Consider the following 21861-nt stretch of genomic DNA (forward strand, 5'->3'; position numbering starts at 1 on the left):
ATGAGAAATGCTAGGTTAACAAACAGAACAGGTGCTAGGAGTCTTTAACATACTAATATGTGTGGCAAATCTCTACAATCTCCCAAATTTGATTGTTGTTCTCTTTCTTATTTTACAGTATACGTGTTAACATTTCCCAAAAGTAATATTCTGTGGAACTGTACTTTTGTTCATACTGTTACTATGTTTGGAGTAATAAGCACCATGTAAATCTGACTCCGTTCTGAATAATGAATTCTGAATAATGTTAGAATTAACATTCCTGGGAAATAACAATTTAGTAGATTCCTAATGAAGGGCCGGAGAGAAAGAATATTTTCTATGATACTTTACCTTTCAAATGAGCTTAGAAATTTTGAAAGAAATTTCAAAGCTAATCTATTTTCAAAGAAATGTTATGAAAAATGAACAAAATTTGGATTCGAAAAAGAAAATGTAAATGTACCAACTCACAGCTGTAGTTGGTGTGAGTGGGCGTCAAATTAGGATAATTGGGGATCTGCTTAACCAAGGGTGCAACACGCCTAGTGCAGAATTTAATGATCTCCACCTTCAGAAACTTTCATGTATTGGTTAAACTAACAATTATAAACTGTTACTAAGTGACACTTTATCAGTCACAAATCTAGTGTATTAAAACTGGAGCCATCAACCACAGCGTAGCTAGATTTTGAAAGTTAATTCTCAGAAATATTAGGAGTAGCTCTGATGACTTACTGAATATAAAGCCAGGTCTGGCCGGGCGCCGTGGCTCATACCTGTAAACCCAGCACTTTGAGAGGCCAAGACGGGCACATCACTTGAGGTCAGGAGTTTGAGACCAGCCTGGCCAACATGGTGAAACCCCATCTCTGCTAAAAATACAAAAATTAGCCAGGCGTGGTGGCACATGCCTATAATCCCAGCTACTCAGGAGGCTGATGCAGGAGAATTGCTTGAACCCAGGAGGCAGAGGCTACAGTGAGCCGAGATCACACCACTGCACTCCAGCCTGGGCAACAGACTCCATCTCAAAAACGAACAAACAAAAAAGCCAGATCAGGAGAAACATCATCATTCTTTAGGAACTTCCACGGAACAATTCAGATTCTGCTACTTACAGCCTTGTGCAGGCCCTTAGGTTTCAGTGACCGTGTCAGTGTGAAGCTGCTGCCAAGCGTTAGAGCAGCAGGTCAGAGTGGACAGCAGTGTTCACATTTGAAAATGTAATACCTTTTCTCAAAAAGATTTCCCAGCTGCCTTTGGCTTGATGCAGAGTTACATGGTGTTTACATACCGTTCTAAATATAGTAGCAGTATGAACAAAGGTATACAAGCTATAAAGTTCCTTCTTGTTCAGTAACCAAGCAAATTGAGAGCACATCCTGTTTAGGAAATAAGCCTGGAAAGCGAGGATGGGACCAGTCTGGAGGGCTTTGAACACTATGCTGAGATGTTTAGACTTATTCTGGAGGCTGTTTGGTGTACTTATAATGGATGAACTTTATGTTATGTAAATCATACTTCAGTAAAGCTGTTAAAAGGAAAGAAAGACTGGATAGTTGAAACTATTAAACATTCTTTTTTTCCTAGTGTAAAACAGCAATAGTTACACAGTCCTAGGACATTTCTGTTGCTCAAAACACCTGAGCTTAAAATCAGTCTATCTAAAGTCTTCATAAAGTTAAAGCGTCCAGAAATTCTCAAAGACTTTTATAAATGCCAACCAGTCATCAGGGGCCCAAAGCAAACATGAAAAATACAGCTCTCTAGGCCACATGTAGTAAAATCCTTTGTTTCTTAGAGTCAGGTTGATTGCTTTCCCTTCTGCCACCAGAGTGGTTATCTCATTGCGCTCTTAATTTACATTTCCCTAATGACTAATAATGTCATTTTCATGTGTTTATTCTATGTTTTCTTTGATGAAATGACTATTCAAAGCTTTTGCCCTTTTTTTTTTTTTTTAACTTTTGTTGTGTTCTTATTGAGTTGTAAGAGTTCATTATATATTTGGGGTATAAGTTTTTTTTTTATCAGATATATGATTTGGAAATACTGTCTGCCAGTCTGTTGCTTTTCATTTACTTAGTTGTGGGTTGTTTTTTGTTGTTGTTGTTTTTGTTTCTTGTTTTGTTTTCTTTTTAGTGCAGAAGTATTTGTTTTTAATAGAATCTAATTTATCAGGGCATACTTTCTTTTATGTCTTGTGCATTTGGTGTAGCATCTAAAAATTCTTTGCTCAAGACATGAAGTCTTCTAGAAGTTTAGTTCTTAGATTAAGACTATGAGATGTTTTGTTAATTTTTGTATATGGTGTGAGTTCATTACTTTGCACGTGGATATACTGTTGTCTCAGCACCAGTTGTTGAAAAGTCTATTCTTCTCACATTGAAATTTCTTGACACCTTGACCAAAAATCAATTGACTACAAATATAAGGGTTTATTTCTGGACTCTAAATTATCTCATTGATCAATGTGCCTATTCATATGTCTTGATTACTGTAGCTTTACAGTAAATTTTGAAGTTAGGTAATGTAAATCCTCCAACATTTTTTCATTCTTTTTCATAATTGTTTTGGCTATTCTAGGTCTTTTGCATTTCTTCTAGCATGTTAATAGTTGCCTTATTAACAACTTGGAGTTGTTCAGTTCATGAACATGGAATATCTATGTACTTAGATCTTCTTTAATTTCTCTCTGCGATGTGTTGTAGTTTTTTCCCTGTACAAATCCTTACACTCCTTTTAAGTTTATTCTTGAGTATCTTAAAATTTATTACTATTTTTGTTTAATTTATTTCTAAGTATTTTAGTTCTTTTTGTTGCTATTATGAGTGGAATTTGTGAATTGAATTGATTTCTTAATTTCATTTTTTGATTGTTCCTAAAATATAGAAATACAGTTGGTTTTCATATTTTCTGACCTTGCTAGCCTTATTTATTAGTTTTAGTAGTTGTTTTTTTTTTTTTTTTTCCAGTAAACTCATGAGGGTTTTCTGCATAGATAATTATGTCATTCACAAATGAAATAGTGTTACTTCTTCCTTTCCCATCGGTATTCCTTTCTCTTTTTCTGACCTTTTTGCATTGGCTAGGACTTCTAGTACTAAGGAGTGAGAAACTAATATCCTTGTCTTGTTTCTAATCTTAGGGAAAAAGCATTTAATCTTTCACCATTACATACAGTGCTCACTGTAGGCTTTTCAGGTTGAGGAATTTTACTTTTTCTAGTTTGTTGAGAGTTTTTATCATGAATGGGTGTTTCATTTTGTCAAATGCTTTTTCTGTGTCTAGTGAGATGACTAGTGGTTTTTCTTTTTTTCTCTTAATGTGATGTGTTGAATTGATTTTGGAACGTTAAACTGTCTTGAATTCCTATGATAATTTCTACTTGGTCATGGCATGTAAATTTTTTAATGTGTTACCAAATGTGGCTTGCTAGCATTTTGGTAAGGAAGTTTATACTGTGATCATAAGGGATACTGTCTGTTGCTTTCTTTTCATGTGTCATGTTTCTTTCTTTTCTTTGTCGGGCTTTGATAACGGAGTAATACTGAACTCACAGGAATAAATTGGGAAATGTTTCTCTTTCTCTATTTCCTGAAAAAGTTTGTGAAAGATTAGTATTATTTTCAAATATTTGATAACATCCAGCAGTAAAGCCATTTGGGCTTAGAATTTTCTTTGTGTAGGAAGATTTTTACTTTCTAATTCAATTTCTCTATTATAGGTCTGTTCAGACTTCATGTTTCTTCTTGATAATTTGGCAGTTTATGTTCTTCTAAGAATTTGTCCTCTTCCTCTTAAGATGTCTGATTTGTTGGCAATTTTTTCCCCCAAGATATTCCCTTAAAGCTTTTGTAGCATCTGTAGGGTTGGTAGTATTGTACCATGATAAAGAAGTCCCTTCTTTTATTCTTGATTTGAGTAACTTGTGTCTTCTCTTAGTTTCCTAGTCTTCTACCTGAGATAGAAGCTTAAGTAATTCATTTGAGACCTCTCTTCTTTCTGATGTAGGTAAAGCACTACATTTCCCTTAAAGTACCACTTTAGCTGCATCCTGTAATTTTTAATACATTGTGTTTTTATTTTTATAGTGTTAAAAAAGTTGTGTTTTTGAGGCAGAATCTCACGATCACCCAGGCTGGAGTGCAGTGACACAATTATGACCCACAGCAGCCTCGACCTCCTGGGTTCAAGTGATCCTCCTGCCCCAGCCTCCCAAGTAGCTGGGACTACAGGTGCACACCACCATGCCTGGATAATTTTTTGTATCTTTTGTAGAGATAGGGTCTCAGTATGTTGCCCAGGCTGGTCTTAAATTTCTGGGCTCAAGTGATCCACCACTTCAGCCTCCCAAAGTGCTGGGTTTATATAGGCATGAGCCACCATGCCTGACCTGTTAAAAAAATATTTTTAAATTTTTCTTATGATTTCTTCTTTGACCCTAGGATAGTTTAAGAGCATGTTTAATTTTCAAATATTTGGGGTTTTCTCAGATTTTTTTTAATTCTGTCATTTTTTGCTTTCATATCTTGGGGCTTTTTTGTTAGATGTGTGTGCATTTATAATTGTTATACTCAAAGAAGAAATAACATCATTCAATAATAGTAGCAGATTTCAATATTCTACTGTCAAAAACTGCTAAAACAATTAGACAAAGTTAGAAAGGATATAGAATATTTAAGTAACTCTGTCAACCAATTTGACCAAACTGACATTATGAATCTTCATAATCTTCTTTATAAGAAACTGCAGATACAGATGATACAGATTTCTTTTCAGGCACACATGGAACAGCCTCCAGGATAGACCACATGCTAGGATACAAAACAAGTCTTAATACATTTTAAAAGACCAAAATCATATAGAGTGTGTTCTCTGACCACAACAAAATTAAATTAGATATCCACAGTAAGCCTGCTGTTTGTCTGGGGCCTGCTTCCTCTTGCTATAAAAGTAGTAAACAGGTCAGGTGTGGTGGCTCCTGCCTGTAATCCCAGCACTTTGGGAGGCCAAAGCGAGTGGATCACATGAGCTCAGGAGTTTAAGACCAACCTGGGCAACATGGCGAAACCCCATCTCTACTAAAAGTACAAAAAATTAGCCAGGCGTGAATGCGCATGTCTGTGGTCCTAGCTGCTGAGAAGGCCGAGATGGGACGATTGCTTGAGCCTGGGAGGTAGAGGCTGCAGTGAGCCATGATCGTGCCACTGCACTCCAGCCTGGGTGATAGAGCAAAACCCTGCATATGCAGGCATCCATTCCGGCCCCTCCACATTGCCTTCATGGGACTTTGGGGCATGGGAAACTGACAAACACAAACGAGAAACTCTAGCTGCCTCCACTGCCATGAGTAATAAAGTTCTTTGTCTCTGATGCAGCACTTGTATCATATGCCAGCACCCATGAAACAGTAATAAGCTAACTTGTTAGCTTATCAATAAGGTAGACTCTTAGATCCTGCTTGGTTCCTGACAGTTTCTTTAGTTCTTAGAATATACTTAAATAGCCACTTTGAAGTCTTTGTTAAATCCAGTATCTGAGGACATTCTAAGAAAGACATTTTGTAATGACTGCCTTTTTTACCCCCTGAGTATGAGTCACACTTTATTTCTTTGCATGTTTCTTCATTTTTGTTGAATCTTGGATATTTTGGATAGTAAATTGTAGCAACCATGGATTCTGACTCTTTCTCCCACCCCCTAGCAGTTGTTCTTGTTTCGTTTGTTTAATAACTTGCCTGTACTAAATCTGTGATTTCCGCCTCTCCCAGAGTATACAACCACAGATGTTTCTGTTTAGTGTTTAGTTTTGATTATCTTTTTATTTGTGTTTTCTAAATGTCTCTGTTTAGATTTTGCCCTGTGTCTGCATAGATTAGTGTTGAACCAAAGATTGGCCAGAAGTTATGCTCAAATACCTCAAGCCAAAAAGCCTACCACTTTGAGCTGATGGGTCTTTGTGTGGTTTGGTGAGTGCTTTCAAAATCTGGATTATTTTTTACTTTTCCCAGCCTTTGCTTTCTACCAGGCTGTCTCAGTTGCCTTGTGAACACACACACACAGGTTTCATCTGCCAGGGGTATGTGAGTGGCTCGGGCCTGCTGCAGTCCCTAGGGCACATACACATGGCCTTCAGTCAACCTAGGATGTGTGCAGAGGTTATCAAGCCTTCTCACCACTTTCTCACCTCATAGAATACCTTGTTCAATGGCTAGTCTACCATCCATTGCTTACCTCAGTAAGACACAACCTCAGGCTAGCAGGACACTGGCCCTTCCTATTCACTTGCCACCAGGATTGCTCCTCTAATTGACAACACTCCATATCAAATGAGCTTCTCTGGCAACAGCAGCAAAGCCACTGGTTTGTAGGGCCTGCTGTAGCCTGGTTGAACAATCACTCTAACAGAGCTGTGAGGGAATGGTTCAGATACTTGTTTGTGTGTGAAGTGTGGTAATTTTCATGAACAGATGCTTCTCAGCTTGTTATATGTCTTTGGTCAATTTCCAGTTTTTGACAGTTTTTTTCCGCTTTATAGTTGCTTTGGGGGAAGAGGATTTGTCAGTCTCAAACCATCATGCCAGGAATCTAAAGTCCCAATCTACATCATCTTGCCATTGATGCTGGTGTAACTTAACTGCCTGTTTGATTCTCTGTGATCACATAAGTTGCTTTCTCTTACCTGCTCAGCTAGGATATGGAACAGCAGCAATAGAATCAACCTGGGGAAAGTTGATATAGAACACTGGGACCATAGTGGGCATGGATTTTTCCCATGGTTAATTAGGAATGATTTACAATGATCAGGCATTGTTTATGCTTTTATTTCCTGTATAACTAATAAAATATATTTGCTTTACAAATGGTATATCATTATATAAATGTTATTTATATACACTTTGTATCAACCAGAGATTAAAATATTGCCTTTTGTAATGAGATTCTAGAAACATTGTCTTCATTGTACTCATTTCTCCCTGAATTTCCTTCCATTTATTAATTCGATAAATATATACTTGGTTATCTAAAGTATACAGAGGCATGTTCAGTGATTCCAAGATGAAGCTGATACGTATTTTGTCCTTAAGGAGCTTATAGATTAGTGGAAGTAATACAATGTAAACATGAAAAATGGAAATAGGACGTGCTGGATGCCATTAAAGAGTTACAGATCTGTGCTATGGAAGTTCAGTAGGGTAATTGAGTTTTCCCTATCTAAGTGATTCTATTATATCACTCATTACTCCCATCCCCTCATCCTCCCTGCTTGCATTCCCTCCCCAGCTGCTTTCCTACTGAAATCCTTATGTTGTTACTCATTCAAGCTAGTCATAGTAAGTAACATGTATGCAGAGCTTCCACGGGCACTTTTCTTGTTTGCTATTTGTCTGGGTCATATCAGCTTGGGGTTTAGGTAGGGAGCATTATTATTCCTAATTTACAGGTAAGGAAACTGACATCAGAGTGACTTGCCCAACCTCGCATTTAGAAGAGTCAAGTTTTGAACATAGGTCTTTGTACTCGAAATCCTGGGCTCTTTTCAGTATGCTCTGCTGCCTCTCACCCAGGAAACTCTCTCCTCTAGCCAGTAGATAGTTGAGAAGAATTAAGTTTGATAAGTTGGGTCAGAATTGGAGGCAGTTTAGTGTGTTTCTAGATGAACACACAAATGAGGCAGCAAAGCAAGACTGTTCAGGCTACTTTTTGAATCATTTCCCAATAAGGGTTTTTAATGACTTAATTTTACAATAATCAGAGATCCATATTTTCATTTGCATCTCATTTCATAGGTGTTGAATTGTTAAACAAAACATGTTCAAAACCAAATTATTCATCATCTCCCCCTCAGTCTGTTGTCTCTTAACATTTCCTTTCTCTAGTAATGATACCTCCAGCTCCGCAGTCTTCTAAGCTAGTAACTTGGAAGTCTTTGACTCCTTCCTAACCTTTATCTCAGCATCTAATCCTATCATTTCCAGCCTACCTCATAGGGTTATTGTGTAAGTAAACTGACAAAATATATAAAGAAAAACTCTGAAAGCTGTGAATGAGAGGTATTTATTTCCTCTAAGACAGTGCATCTGTTGATGTGTACAGTACTACAAGGCCTCAGCAACCATTCAGAGTTAATGTTTTGTAGTATTGACACTTGATTTAGTGAAGCGTGTACTTAACGTCAGGGCTGAAACTGCATAATCTTAACATTCTTATGGCAATCTGCACTCTTAAAAGCACTACCAAGGGAGGAGAAAAAAGGGAGAGAGAACAAGGCTCTCTTGTGTGATTTGCACGAGAACTGGAAGTCAAGTTTTCAGACTCTGCTTGACTATATCCAGAGGTCTTTTAAACTGAAAACCAAAGTTGATTTTATTAATACCACTCCACCACTCATTCTCTGTGACCTAGGGCCAGTGATTTAGCAGTGTCAGTCTCTACATATAAGTTAGAGATAATGATTGTACCTATTTTATAGAGCTGCTGTAAGGATTGAATGATCTGTATAGACAGCCAGAGTGCCATATATAAGGTATTCAATAAGTGGTAGCTATTGGATTACTCTTCTCCCTCTCCACCTATCTAGAGATTTTAGGTTGGTCCTCCTTTGCCAATTCCCTGAGATAGATAATTTATTTTATGTGGCATATTTATTTAGACTGCATCACATTACACTCTCACAGTTCACAAACATTTCCAGGAGGTTATTGCTCCACCACTTCATTCAAAACTAGGTTCACAGTTTTCATGTTTTACTCTCTACGTCTCTCCTACTAATTTCCCTTTTACGGTTCGAACATGATTCTGATGAACTCTTTGAGTTAAAAACTGTGAGATTAAACTTGTACTCTCTGACTCCAAAGTAAAAGAGATTTTAGGTTCAATATTAGGAATACATTTCTACCATCAGGACTGTCCATGAGTAGAATGGGCTGCCTTGGAAGTCATAAAATTACCCATGGCTACCTCTATACAAAAGTGGCTTTTGACTAGCAGCTTTGGCTTGCCACTGCTTCCTTTCTCCGATCCAGTCCCTGAAGTCTGCAAGCCGTTTCAGTATACATCGCAGTGAAGAGTTTAATAAACAGATTAGCTACCTGACTTGCATTTTTTTTGCTTTGGAATTTTTGGTTCAGGATTTTATACTGTCATAGCTAAATGAATTGACAAAACAGCAAAGTATAATGAAGAAGTTTATCAACCTTTTCCCACAGGATTACCAAATACAGAGGTGCAGGGTTTAATATTAGACTAAAGTTGAAGATGTGGCCCTCAATTCTCCTGCAAAAGAGCTCTGCAGTGAAGTCACGATAGCCATGGGCCTCTGAGTGCAGCTAGGGTCATCCATACTATTCCATATGTTAAAGTAGAAGAAAATAGTGAAGTCATTTGTGAGACTTTTATGTAAAATTTGACAGATGTTGCATGCTGCATTCAGGATTAAGAAAATTACATGGGCACTGCTGTGCCCTCTGTGAGATGTTTTATTCTCAGCTGTCACCCTCCTTGTCCCTTGCCCATAACCATTATAGTGGCCAGAAAGTCTGCTTGCCCTCCAGTGATGTGTTTTGAATAGTGCCCATTAGTTTTCAGTAGTTACCCTGGCCTGCATGTTAGCCTTCAGTTTAATGGCCTTTTTTATGTTCATTCATTTTATTTTATTTCCCATCGTGGTTTTGTTTATTTCTTTTTTGTTTTTTGTTTTTTCTGTTCTCTTTTTTAAAACCGTCGTGGTTTGCCCTTCATATTCCCCAATGTTTGCACATGACAAGATGTTGCCATCCCAACATTACCTCCCACTTCACTGACCAGTGCCACTACTGACCATCTAGCACCAGCCACAACGGGACCATTGCCTTCAGCTCCTCGGGATGTCGTGGCCTCCCTGGTCTCTACCCGCTTCATCAAATTGACATGGCGGACACCTGCATCAGATCCTCATGGAGACAACCTTACCTACTCTGTGTTCTACACCAAGGAAGGGATTGCTAGGTAAGTGCCTGTGTGTCTGCAGCCAGTTTGGTCACGGCAGCCTTGTCACGCTCACCCTGGCTCTTGGTATCTGTACCAATTTTTAGTCCAGAAAATAAGATCACAGAGATGTATCTTCCCTAATTTTAGGTCATTAAATAATCTCCCAAACAGACTAAAGTCCTGGTAGTCTCTCCTTTTCTGGGATGACTTAGGGAGAGGACACATACAGCTATTGAGGTGGAAGTATTTAAATGTAACTAGGACTGCCCTTTTTTCATAAGATTTAGTCAGTATAAATTCTAGAGATTAAGGTAGACTTAATTTATTAAAGTAATCTTAAATGAATATTTGCCACACCCTTATGTGGTGTGAGTTGCGGAGCTCCAGGGGTTCTCCTTGATGAAGCAAGAGTAGTTAGTGATGACTTTACCTAAAATAGCATTTTCATTACATTCCTCTTCATTTCCACCCCCTCAGGAGCTCACATTGCTCAGAGGAGAAGATCCATAATGTCCAGGCTGCTTTATGCCACAGGCTGGCTTCACTTTATATGTCCAACTTGCTTTTCCTTTTTTCCCAATGTAGCTGACTTTCTAGTGAAACCAGTCTAATCACGATAGCCTTTTTTTCCAGTATTTTCTCTTCAGTCACTTCCCCTTGCCCCTTTCTAAGCTAAAGGTAAATTCAGTTAATCCTTCTTGGCCCAAGTTAAGCCCCATTAAGTTCTCAAAAAGCTTTCCCCACCTTTTCAGCACATAGAGTGTTTCCCTTGTATGTGTGTTTGTATCCCTAATATTGGCACTTGATTGTGGTAGTATGTGATCTTTTACTACCTTAAGCTGTTATTCAATTATGTTACATGTATTTGTGCTGTTTTCCCAACCTTTCCTTTCTTTGGAAGGAACCATGGCACATGCTGACTGTTCACACATTGCTGAGTAAATTCCTTCACTGTGCTCTTCCAACCAGAATAAGAAAGCTAAGATATCTGTTTTAGTAGGAGCGCTAACACATCAACTAAAGCTTACATTTCCATTAGCATGCTTATAGTTGATGTATATTTTAGTTAATACCAGACTGGCAAGTTCAGCAAGTGCAGGACCCTTTCTTTAATACTCTCAAGAAGTCTGAGTGACATAATTGAAGACCAATAGATGGAGTTACCTGAATGCTGTACTGTATGTTTTGAGTTTTACAAGGGTAGGAAAACATAGTTGTATACATAAAAAAGGTAAGACATTCCCACCGAACAGCAAGTTTCAATATCACCATTAAAATATCTTCAATAGATTTTGAAATCTCATTGCAAATCTCATAAGCTGTCACAGAGGAAAGAAGCCATTTAGTAATTCTGTGTAATAAACTTTATTTCTACAATAGGTGTTTTGCTCTTATTGTGCCTTCTGCCAGAAATGCATTTTCCTCACATTAATTACATCTGGCTTATCTGTCATCCTTAGATGACATCTCCTCAGGCCTTCCCTGAATACCAACCCAAACTTAGCCCCTTGGTGACTGTCACACAGTGGGGTATCAGAGCCAGCTTGTTCCCAAGCTAATTGGTAAATGCTCGGGAAATTTTGCAAACCTAATGACATGACTTGGCAGCTTGAAATTGGGCACGGTGGGAGTATTTACAGTGACAAATGCTACAAACCAGAGCCAGTTGTTAAACATTCACCGGAACACCACTGCTGTCACATCACCCATTTTTTGGTATGTGTGTGGTATTTTTTTGTTTTGCTTTTTATTTTGGGTTTTTTTTTTTTTTTTTGAGAGCACTTATTACTCTCTGAAATTTTCTCTTTTATTAGCTTATTTATTCTGTCTGTCTTGTCCAATAGTGTTCTCCAGCACCTGGGACATTTAGTAACACTGGCATTTAGTAACACTCAGTAAATATTTATTAAGTAAATACATTAATTTCAATCAGTGGAGAAATAATAAATCAAGTAATCATGTTGAGATTGATTAACCATTTGGTGGGAAAAATAAAAGTTATATCTCTGTCTTAAATTATAGACGGATTAAGAGATAAATATTTTTAAAATCTATAAACAGAAGAAAATACAGAAATGATTTTTATCATTTGGAGAACAGGAAAGGGCTTTTAAAGGGAGACAGCAAATTGGGAAGCCGTAACAGGAAACAGTAACAAAGCTACAAATTATAAGTAAAAGATATCCCAAGAGACAGATAATACAAGCAGATGATTCATAGTACTGGAAAGCCCATTAGAGTTAAAAAAAAAAAAAAAAAAAAAAAAAAGGTTTTCACCGTCACAGGCAATCTTGGAAGCAAAATGATGAGGGTTTTTTGTTTGTTTGAGACAAAGTTTCACTGGGTCACCCAGGCTGGAGTACAGTGGCACGATCTTGGCACACTGCAGCCTCCCCTTCTCGGGTTCCAGCAATTCTCCTGCCTTAGCCTCCCAAGTAGCTGGGATTACAGGTGCCTGCCACCACGCCCAGCTAATTTTTGTATTTTTAGTAGAGACGGGGTTTCACCACATTGGCCAGGCTGGTATTGGACTCCTGACCTCAGGTGATCCACCTCGGCCTCTCAAAGTGCTGGAATTACAGGCATGAGCCACTGCGCCTGGCCAAGTTATCATTTTTCATCTATAAAGCTAGCAAAAATTTTAAGTTGATAATATCCAATGTTCAATGAGTTGACAGCTAGGAGGAAACCACTCTAGGTTATTGGTGGCAGTATAAATTAGAATAGTCTAGGGAAGGTGATTTGGCAGAATTTTAACATATTTTAAATATACATAGCCTTCCATCACACTTCTAGGTAACTGTCCTGTAAGACATACAGATATATGTATGCATTGGACCCTCATACAAACACATTTATTTATAGCATTGTTTGCAAGATTATTAAAGGAGACTATGTAAATATCCACTGGTAGAAGAATGGTCACATAATATACAGTCGTGCATCACATAACAATGCTTCAGTCAGACAGACTGCGTATACAATGGTGATCCCATAAGATTATACCACTGTCTTTTTACTGTACCTTTTCTGTGTTTAGACACATAGACAGTTGCCATTGTGTTCCCATTGCCTACAGTGTTCAATACAGTAACATTCAGTACAGTAACGTGCAGGTTCGTAGCCTGGGAGCAATAGGCTGTCCTGTACAGCCTAGGTGTGTGGGATATACTCTGAGCTATACCATCAAGGTTTGCGTAAGTGCATTCTGTGATGTTCACATGATAAAATCACGTGATGCATTTGTCAGAACATGTCCCCGTTGTTAAGCGGTACATGACTGTATGTATACCCATAAGTATGGTGCAGCAGTTTTTTTAAATGACCTGTCTGTATATTTTGATGTCTATGTAAATGTGTAAAGCAGTGATCCTCAACCAGCGACAGTTTTGTCCCTTCATCTGTCAGGGGATATTTGGCAATGCCTGGCAGCTTTTTTTTTTTTTTTTTGGTTGTCATAACTGGGATCAGGGAAGTACTTACTGACATCTAGTGGGTAGAGGCCAGGGATGCTAATGAACATCCTGCCACACAGAGGACAGTCCCACCACAAAGAATTATCCTGCCCAATGTCTCAGTAGTGCCAAGGGTGAGAAACCCTGGCATGGAGACTGTCTGGTGAGATATGTGTCAATATGTGCCACAGTCAGCTCTCAGGGCAGGACAGGTTTTGACAAAAGAGAACTGAGACTTGTTTTTTTTTTTTTAACTATATGTACTTTTATATTTAAATGTTTTTAATGAAACTCACCTGTTTAAATTTTATGATAGATTATGGGTTGGAGTAAGCAGGAATGATTAGTAAATGAATTTGTAGTTGGAAGAGATATAGAAGTTGAATTGGTAGAGGCAGGTGGGCATGACGAGTGTATGTAAAGGAAGAGGAAGTGCACGGTAAGGCCATCTGTGTGTATGCTGTGAGAAGGATGCAAAGGCAAGAAAGCTGGCCAAACTGGCCCAAAGGTTTTGGCAGAAATTAGTAAGAGATTAGAATAAAGTGGACGTCTGGAGCCAGATGCAGGAATGCCAGTGAGAATTTGGACATAATCAGATAAGATGAGACCATTTTAGACTGTTAAGAAAGTTGTACACTGTGATTTTACTAAACAGTACTTTGGGAACACTACCCAAGATTAAAGGAGAGAAACAATAGAGTCAGGGAGACAAAACTGGGTAGTAATTATGTTAGCCTGGATAAGTGCTAGTTGTTGGCTTGGATGAAGGTGAAAGCAGCGACTTGAAGTGGATAGGACGAATTTGGGAAATATCTAAAAGGAAGATTTGGGAGACCATAATAGTTTTTTGTTGCTTCATTACTTTGTGATTTCTCAATAGAGGCAATGAAGGAGAAGTTAATTCTTTTAAGTCATAAGACTATAACCTGGCTAATTGTTATATAAACAAAACTTTCTTATTAACCTTTATCAGCTTAAATTTTCTTATCTAAAAAACAAGGGTAATATATTTACTTCCCAGATGTGTGGTAAGAATTAAATGTGAGAATGTATGCCACTACCTGTATTTACAAATTCACCCACTTCCTGCATTTGAAAGTTTAGCCACCAGGTGGCACCATATATCTTGGTCATGAGCTGTAATTCTTTTGGGTACCTAAGTTGCCAGAGATTTCAGAGGGTCCTTCCTCTCTGCCTTTTCAGCTATGAAAATTTCATCTTTCTTAAAAAAGCAGTACTTTTCTATATTAACCATTAAGTGAGAAGTGGAAAGTAAGATATTCCTGCTATTTATAGCACTTTAAAGATGGATTGAAGCCTTAGAGATCTGTTAGTCTAGTCAAGGGGTTAGCAAACCATGGACCCTGTGCCAAATTGGAGCAGTTATTTATTTTTATGGCCCCAGAGCTAAGAATAGTTTTCACATTTTTAAATAGTTACATTTGAAATATTACATCGGTAGCTCTATAATATCCTCCATTTTGCCTCTTGCCCTATAAATATTTACTACTGGGCCCTTAAAGAAAAAGTTTGCCCACCCTGTCTCATTTTTTCATTTAATACATAAAGAAAGTGAGGACCAGGTTGGGCGCCTGGCTCACACCTGTAATCCCAGCACTTTGGGAGGCCGAGGTGGGCGGATCATGAGGTCAGGAGATCGAGACCATCCTGACCAACACGGTGAAACCCCGTCTCTATTAAAAATACAAAAAGTTAGCCGGGCGTGGTGGTGGGTGCCTGTAAGTCCCAGCTACTCGGGAGGCTAAGGCAGGAGAATTTTGCAATGAGCCGAGATTGTGCCACTGCACTCCAGCCTGGGTGACAGAGTGAGACTCCACTCAAAGGAAGGAAGGAAGGAAGGAAGGAGGGAGGGAGGAAGGGAAGGAGGGAGGGAGGGAGGGAGGGAGGGAAGGAAGGAAGGAAGGAAGGAAGGAAGGAAGGAAGGAAGGAAGGAAGGAAGGAAGGAAGGAAGGAAGGATCCTCGTAAGCTAGTAGCGTTGCTAGAACTAGAATTGCATCTCCTAACTTCCAGCCCAATGCTTTCTTTCTATAAAGTGTACCTTTTTCTTTCCCTTTTGACTCTTAGCTTTCCCATTCTAAGCTGAGTCCCACTGTAACCCCACACACTTATGAGAATTGTTGTTTCAAGTGCTTCTTGAATCTTATCCCAAAACCAAGGGTTTTTTCCTGCATATTAACTTGGTTCTGGGACCTCAGACCAATGGTGTCAGATCACCTATGACTGACTTTTTTTTTTTAACGGTAATACTTCTTTAGAAATTTGATTTAGGTATTAGTAAACTTCACCTATTTCTCCCATTTTTTTCCCTTTCACATAGAAACAAACAAAAATTATATATATGATATTACTACACGAGATTTACATATCAGAAGGCAGATTTTCCTATATTCATTCAGTGTATATTTGTGATGCAGCTTCCCTGTGTGACCATTCTGCCAGGTGCTTCTATGGTACACAAACATGAATGAGACAGTCTTTTACTTCAGTTTAAAGTAAAGTAGTCCCCCTCCTGTGTCTTTCTAGAAGAAAACTTGTTTCAACTTTTCTGTATAGGGTTAACAAAAGAGACCTGATCTGTACTCTCTCAGAGAGCCTTTAGTTTAGTGTAAAATACAATACGGTTGACTCCCCAGAACTTAATTACTAGTAGCCTACTGTTGACTGGAAGCCTTGCCAATAACATCAACAGTCTATTAGTACATATTTTTATGTTATATGTATTATATACTGTATTCTTGCAGTAAAGTAAGCTAGGGAAAAAAATGTTATTTAAAAAATCATAAGGGACCAGGTGCGGTGGTTCATGCTTGTAGTCCCAGCACTTTGGGAGGCTGAGGCGGGTGGATCACCTGAGGCCAGGAGTTTGAGACCAGCTTAGCCAATATGGCAAAACTTTGTCTCTACTAAAAATACAAAACTTAGCCGGGTGTGGTGGTGCGCACCTATAGTCCCAGCTATCCTGGAGGCCAGGGCACGAGAATCCCTTGAACCCAGGAGGTGGAGGCTTCAGTGAGCCGAGATCACACCAGAGCACTCCAGCCTGGGTGACAGAGTGAGACCCTCTCTCAAAACAAACAAACAAAAAATCTTAAGGGAAAATATTTATTGTACATTAAGTGAAAGTAGATCATCCTAAAGTTCTTCACTTTCAGGTTGAGTAGGCTGAAGAGGAGGAGGAAGAAGAAAAGGGGTCAGTCCTATTGTCTCAGGAGTAGTAGAGGCGGAAGAGGTGGAGGAAATGGAAGCAGGGCAGGAAAGGCAGGCATACTCGGTGTAACTTCTGTTGAAAAATATCCGCTTGTAAGTGGACCTGCACAGTTCAAACCTGTGTTGTTCAGCATCAGCTGTACTTCCCTTTAAGACAGGGATCATCTGTGATCAGACCAAGTGTCAGAAACCTTAAATTGTAAGAAATCGGTTGATCCTTCCTTGTAAATCTTGTGATTGAGAGATTTAGCTGAAGATAAAATAGTATTTTTAGGTATTCAAGTATCTCTGAAAGGTAATTTCTGTTACCACAGTATTCTTTTCCGGGGACCTAGCTGATTATAGAGAAAAAAAGTCCTCTGTAAATATTATGTGGGTACTATTGTTGGATTTTTTAGTTAAAATAAAGTAACTTAAAGAACTATAGAAAATTACTGAAAAGCACTTCTCTGCAATGCAAATGTTCACAATCAGACAAATTGGCATATGGTCATGTAGACCTAAACAAATTTTAATCTGCAATTTCAAGACAAATTATCAGTATTTTAAAGTAAGAATTTTAATTCAATAAATTAGAATAATTTCTTCTATGGAGTAGTTTGAGGCTCTTTAATTACTTTCTCAAGACAGGTATAGCTCTTTCCTCACATGAATGATAGTTCCTAAAAGCCAACTGTTTGTCTAAAACAAATTCCTTCACACTATTTGTTGAAAACTCTTGATTATACAATCTGGTTTTCATTCTAGTGAGTACAGTAGACTGAGCATGTTTGTGGACCTGTGTTGGTCACACAGACCCCAAGACAGAATGTGGAAGCCACCTTTGGTGAAGAACCTAGATAACTGGTTTTAAGTTTTCATCTCATGATATCTAATACTAGACCACTGGATTTGAGTTGTTTGTGATAAAATTTGTCAGACATTTCATATCATTTCGTATCAGCTTCAAAATCATTGAAGTAGTGTTAATTTTAAAGAATAAATTATAAAAATCAGTATTATAATCAGCTTATTTTATAGACTGGGTTACACTTAGGATTTATTTAAATGTTTAACATTTTTATTTCCAATTTTAAAAAGTGATAACTTCCAGCACTCTTTTTATTGAGAGTCTCTTATCCAAAATATACACAGCATTCTTTGATATTTTCTGTGAAATATCATTAGGTCATATCAATATCCACCTTCCATCAATTTCCCTAAAACTCAGTGATTTCTAAAGCCTAGAAAGTTGATGACTAGCTGCCCCATTTGAAATGGCATTGAGAAGAGCCCTGTGTCTTCTCTGAAAGGAAGTTGTGATTATGGTCAGCAATATCAGTAACATTTCAGCAAGAACATCACCAACTTGTCAGATACGTATGCCCTTGCTCTTTTGCCAGTCCCCATCTTCTTTGCACTGTCCTACCCCCAGAAGCTTCATTGTCTGAGAGCTAATTTGACTTAAAACTGATAGATTTTTATGTAGAGTGGAAAATGACACTGTACATTCTAGAAGTATTCCTAATTGATGCTATTTCTCTGCAAATCCTTCTTTGTCTAAAGGGAACGTGTTGAGAATACCAGTCGCCCAGGAGAGATGCAGGTAACCATTCAAAACCTAATGCCAGCGACTGTGTACATCTTTAGAGTTATGGCTCAAAATAAGCATGGCTCCGGAGAGAGTTCAGCTCCACTGCGAGTAGAAACGCAACCTGAGGGTAAGTCTTCCACCTGTCTGTCAGCACCCCCTAGAGGTAGACTCTTCTGAAGTTCTACCTTTGTTTAGCCTCGCACACCATAGGGGAGCAGAAGATAACAATTCCTTACCTTCAGGGCCCTTATCAATTATTGGAGGCAAAATTAATTTACATCCAAAAACAGCAAATAGGGTCGGGCATGGTGGCTCATGCCTGTAATCCAAGCACTTTAGGAGGCCGAGGCAAGCGGATCCCCTGAGGTCAGGTTTTCTAGACCAGCCTGGCCAACATGGTGAAACCCCGTTTCTACTAAAAATACAAAAATTAACTGGGCATGGTAGTGAGTGCCTGTAATCCCAGCTACTCGGGGAAATAGCTGAGGCAGGAGAATCACCTGAGCCCAGGAGGCGGAGGTTGCAGTGAGCCGAGATCGCAAAACTGCACTCCAGCCTGGGTGACAGAGTGAGACTCCGTCTTTAAAAAAAAAAAAAAAAAAAAAAAAAAAAGAAGCAAATAGTATGAGACAATATACTTCTGTTGATGCTTTTCTACATGTTCATATTTTACTGACCCTTTAAGACTTAGCTCAGATGCCTTCTAGAATCTTTCCTCTAATATTGTTATCTCCACAGTTCTAAAGTATTTATTACATTCTTCCTTCAGTTATGATTATGAACTTATCTTGCTGACTTTGTAGCAAAGACGGAGCCTTTGTCATCTTTACATTTCCCACAGTGTCTAATGTCATGCCTTGCACGTGAAGTAGGTATTTAATGATTGATCTTAACTGGATTGTCTGTCTTTAGGCATACCATGCTCTTTAGAATCTCCTTGAGGCTTTATTTTGGACCTGTGGTCTTTTGTGCTACATAGGGTTACTTCTAATTACATTTCTAAGATTTTCTGTGACTTGAGTGTCAATCGGGTTTATTTATAGTATAAATGTGTTGTATATCTTACGTGTGGGTTGTAAACTATAGGCCCAAAATTACAAGCAGCCGAATCTTAATGAATGCTTTTCCTACTTGAGGTTTTTGTCTAGACTTTTGCCTTCTTTTAGCACAAGTTGTTTTTCCTCAGTGTATTCTTCAGTCTACTTTTATTATTAACAGCATTAGTTTTTCTGTATTAAAAACCTCCAGTAATAATAAAATATTTTACTTTAAGTAGAGAGTATTTTAGATACATTTGTAGAGCTACTGACCAGGCAACTAAACAGATTAAATGACTTTACCAGTGGAACTATAGAAATAATTTAAGAACTTTACCTGACGGGTAGAATAAGTCAAGAAGCTGTAGAACTTCACTTTCTAATGCCATGGCAAATCACTCACCTGTCAAATACTTATTGAGTATCCCCTATACCAGGTAATGTGCAAGATACTGGAGATGCAGGGATGAACAAGCTAGGTCTTCTTCCCTTAAAGAAGGAGCAGGCAAGATAGGAGACCTTTCATCATCTCAGTGACAGAGATTGAAGATAGGAATCAAACCCAGGCAAGAACAAGAGGGCCATCACAGAGTCAGGGGGTTGATTTAAGGGAAGAGTGTGTTCTCATTACAGGCAGGATGTTGAATTTTACAGTTATCTATGTTCAGACAAGAGCAGGAGTACTCTTAGGTTTCAAGCTCAGTTACCTTTCATCAGCTTTCATATAGAAGCATCATTCGTGAGAGATACTAGGATACAGAATAGAGAAAACTTACTGTAAAAGATAGAAAAGTCAAGGCAGGATCCTAGGGAAAGATGAGACCTGAGGCTGGCCTTGAGGCATTTGACTTAGAGCAAGCATATTGTGGGAAGGAATTTGCATGACCCAAATCCCAGAAATAGAATCTAACAGTGCACATGCAAGGTAAGTCATGATGAAAATGAAGGAAATGCAAGGGTCCTATCCTGAGGCTGTAAACCTTCTGAAACTACATGAAAATAAATCTTTGTGTCTGTACATACTCACATTTCCCTTGGAAAGAATCTGTAGTTTTCATTATTTCAGTTCATATGTCAAATTGTTGAGAGCCACTGGGAGGGTCATTGTCAAATTTAGAGATGAAAGAAAAGGGGTGAAGAAGAGTGCCCACCATGTGTCAGCCACTGTGTTAGGCAGTCAGGATGTAAAGATGAGTAAGACTTGACTTCTGTCCACAAGGAGTTTATCGTCTGGTACCATAGACAACAGTGTGATGTGTTATCACCTTAAGGAAAGTAGGAAGCACAACCATTTATTCAAGGAGTTTGGCTAAAAGAAAATAGTTATAAGAATATAGGTAGAAGGGGCAACAGGTTCTGGTGAGGGTATTTTAGGGATGGAGAAGAGACTAACATGTTTTGGCAAAAGAGAAGCAGTTTCTGAAGAGAGATTTGCATTTCATCTGGAGGTGTTCAGCTTGTGTGGGGGAGGCATAAATGTTGGAACCAGCCCTTGGAAAATATCTTACATATTTAGTTTCACAAACCAACTTAACATGTTTTCCATTTATTATGCCACTGTACAGCTGAAATGAAAGAATTCATTAGCACCTTTTTTAGGATCATATTTGCCTACACTTGGCCAATGAATATATTGAAAATGATTTCAAGAGAATTTAGGGACTGTTTTGTTTTTCTTCTCCTTTAATAAGTTAGAGGAAAGTTTCCCATAGCAGCAGAAGTGTGGCAAACCCCACCTGTCAGGCTGCACAAAATGCGCCCTTAACTAAGTGAGTAACATGATTCATAACTAAAGCAAACAACTGTTAGAGTAACCATATTCAGATTTCTCCACTTTGGTAGCAAAATTAATCTTAAGCTATGGTGCTGTTATTCAGGAAAGCCAGTTTGTTTTACATTTTGTTAGTTTTTTTTCCCTTCCCAGTTTTTAAATCCAATGAATTACAGAAACACTAGTGCCAGAGAAATTGTTTTCAAATATAGATGTCTACCAAAGTGTAGGCATAGACAGCTACACAGGATTTGTGTATAAATTGGAACTGGAACCTGTCAATCAGACAAAAAGAATATAGTAAAAGGGTAGGTATGTGAGCCATTGTAGGAGACAGAGCCAGCTAGACACTTAAGCAGTCAGCCAGTGATCCAGTCCTCCAGTCACGTGCATCCTGTCATGGATATTGTAATCATCTCCTGAAGGGTCCTCTTGAGCCCATGTTTTAGAATCAGCAAGTACTCGACTCCTGGGTCCACCACGAGCTAACTTTCCCATCACTTGGGAAAGATTGTTAACTTCATAACCTCACCTGTAAATGAGGATGATAATATTCATCTCATTTGGTTTAGTGCAAAGATTATATGAGAAAATACATGTCAAGTATTTAGTGCTTGACTGACTGTAACCATTCAATAAATGGTAGCTGTTTTACAATTATTATTCTTTTATCTACTCTTGTTCCTTTACTGTTTTCTTCCATACATGTGTTCACATGTCCTTGCTAAACACAGATCTGATCGTGTCATGCTCCTGCTCATAATTTTTCAGTAGTTACCTAACACTACTAGAGAAAATATAAGCTTCAATAGCAAGACATTAGAGGGTTCTTCACTATCTGAT

The 21861-nt window shown here is 38.4% G+C and overlaps 1 protein-coding gene across 9 annotated transcripts in view; it reads left to right on the top strand.

The window, feature by feature from the left end:
• The window catches only part of NEO1 (neogenin 1), a 256385-nt gene that overhangs the window by 180491 nt on the left and 54033 nt on the right, over nt 1-21861 (top strand). For 6 of the 9 annotated variants that reach the window (XM_038010150.2, XM_008015978.3, XM_038010153.2 and 3 more), the window contains 2 exons: nt 9752-9971; nt 18183-18337. In XM_038010150.2, the coding sequence (XP_037866078.2) occupies nt 9752-9971; nt 18183-18337 (375 nt within the window). The remainder of the gene's footprint in view (nt 1-9751; nt 9972-18182; nt 18338-21861) is intronic. The other 3 variants (XM_073012297.1, XM_008015976.3, XM_008015977.3) reach the window with 1 other exon arrangement.

This window comes from Chlorocebus sabaeus, chromosome 26 (assembly GCF_047675955.1).
Source record: "Chlorocebus sabaeus isolate Y175 chromosome 26, mChlSab1.0.hap1, whole genome shotgun sequence".
Taxonomy (NCBI): domain Eukaryota; kingdom Metazoa; phylum Chordata; class Mammalia; order Primates; family Cercopithecidae; genus Chlorocebus; species Chlorocebus sabaeus.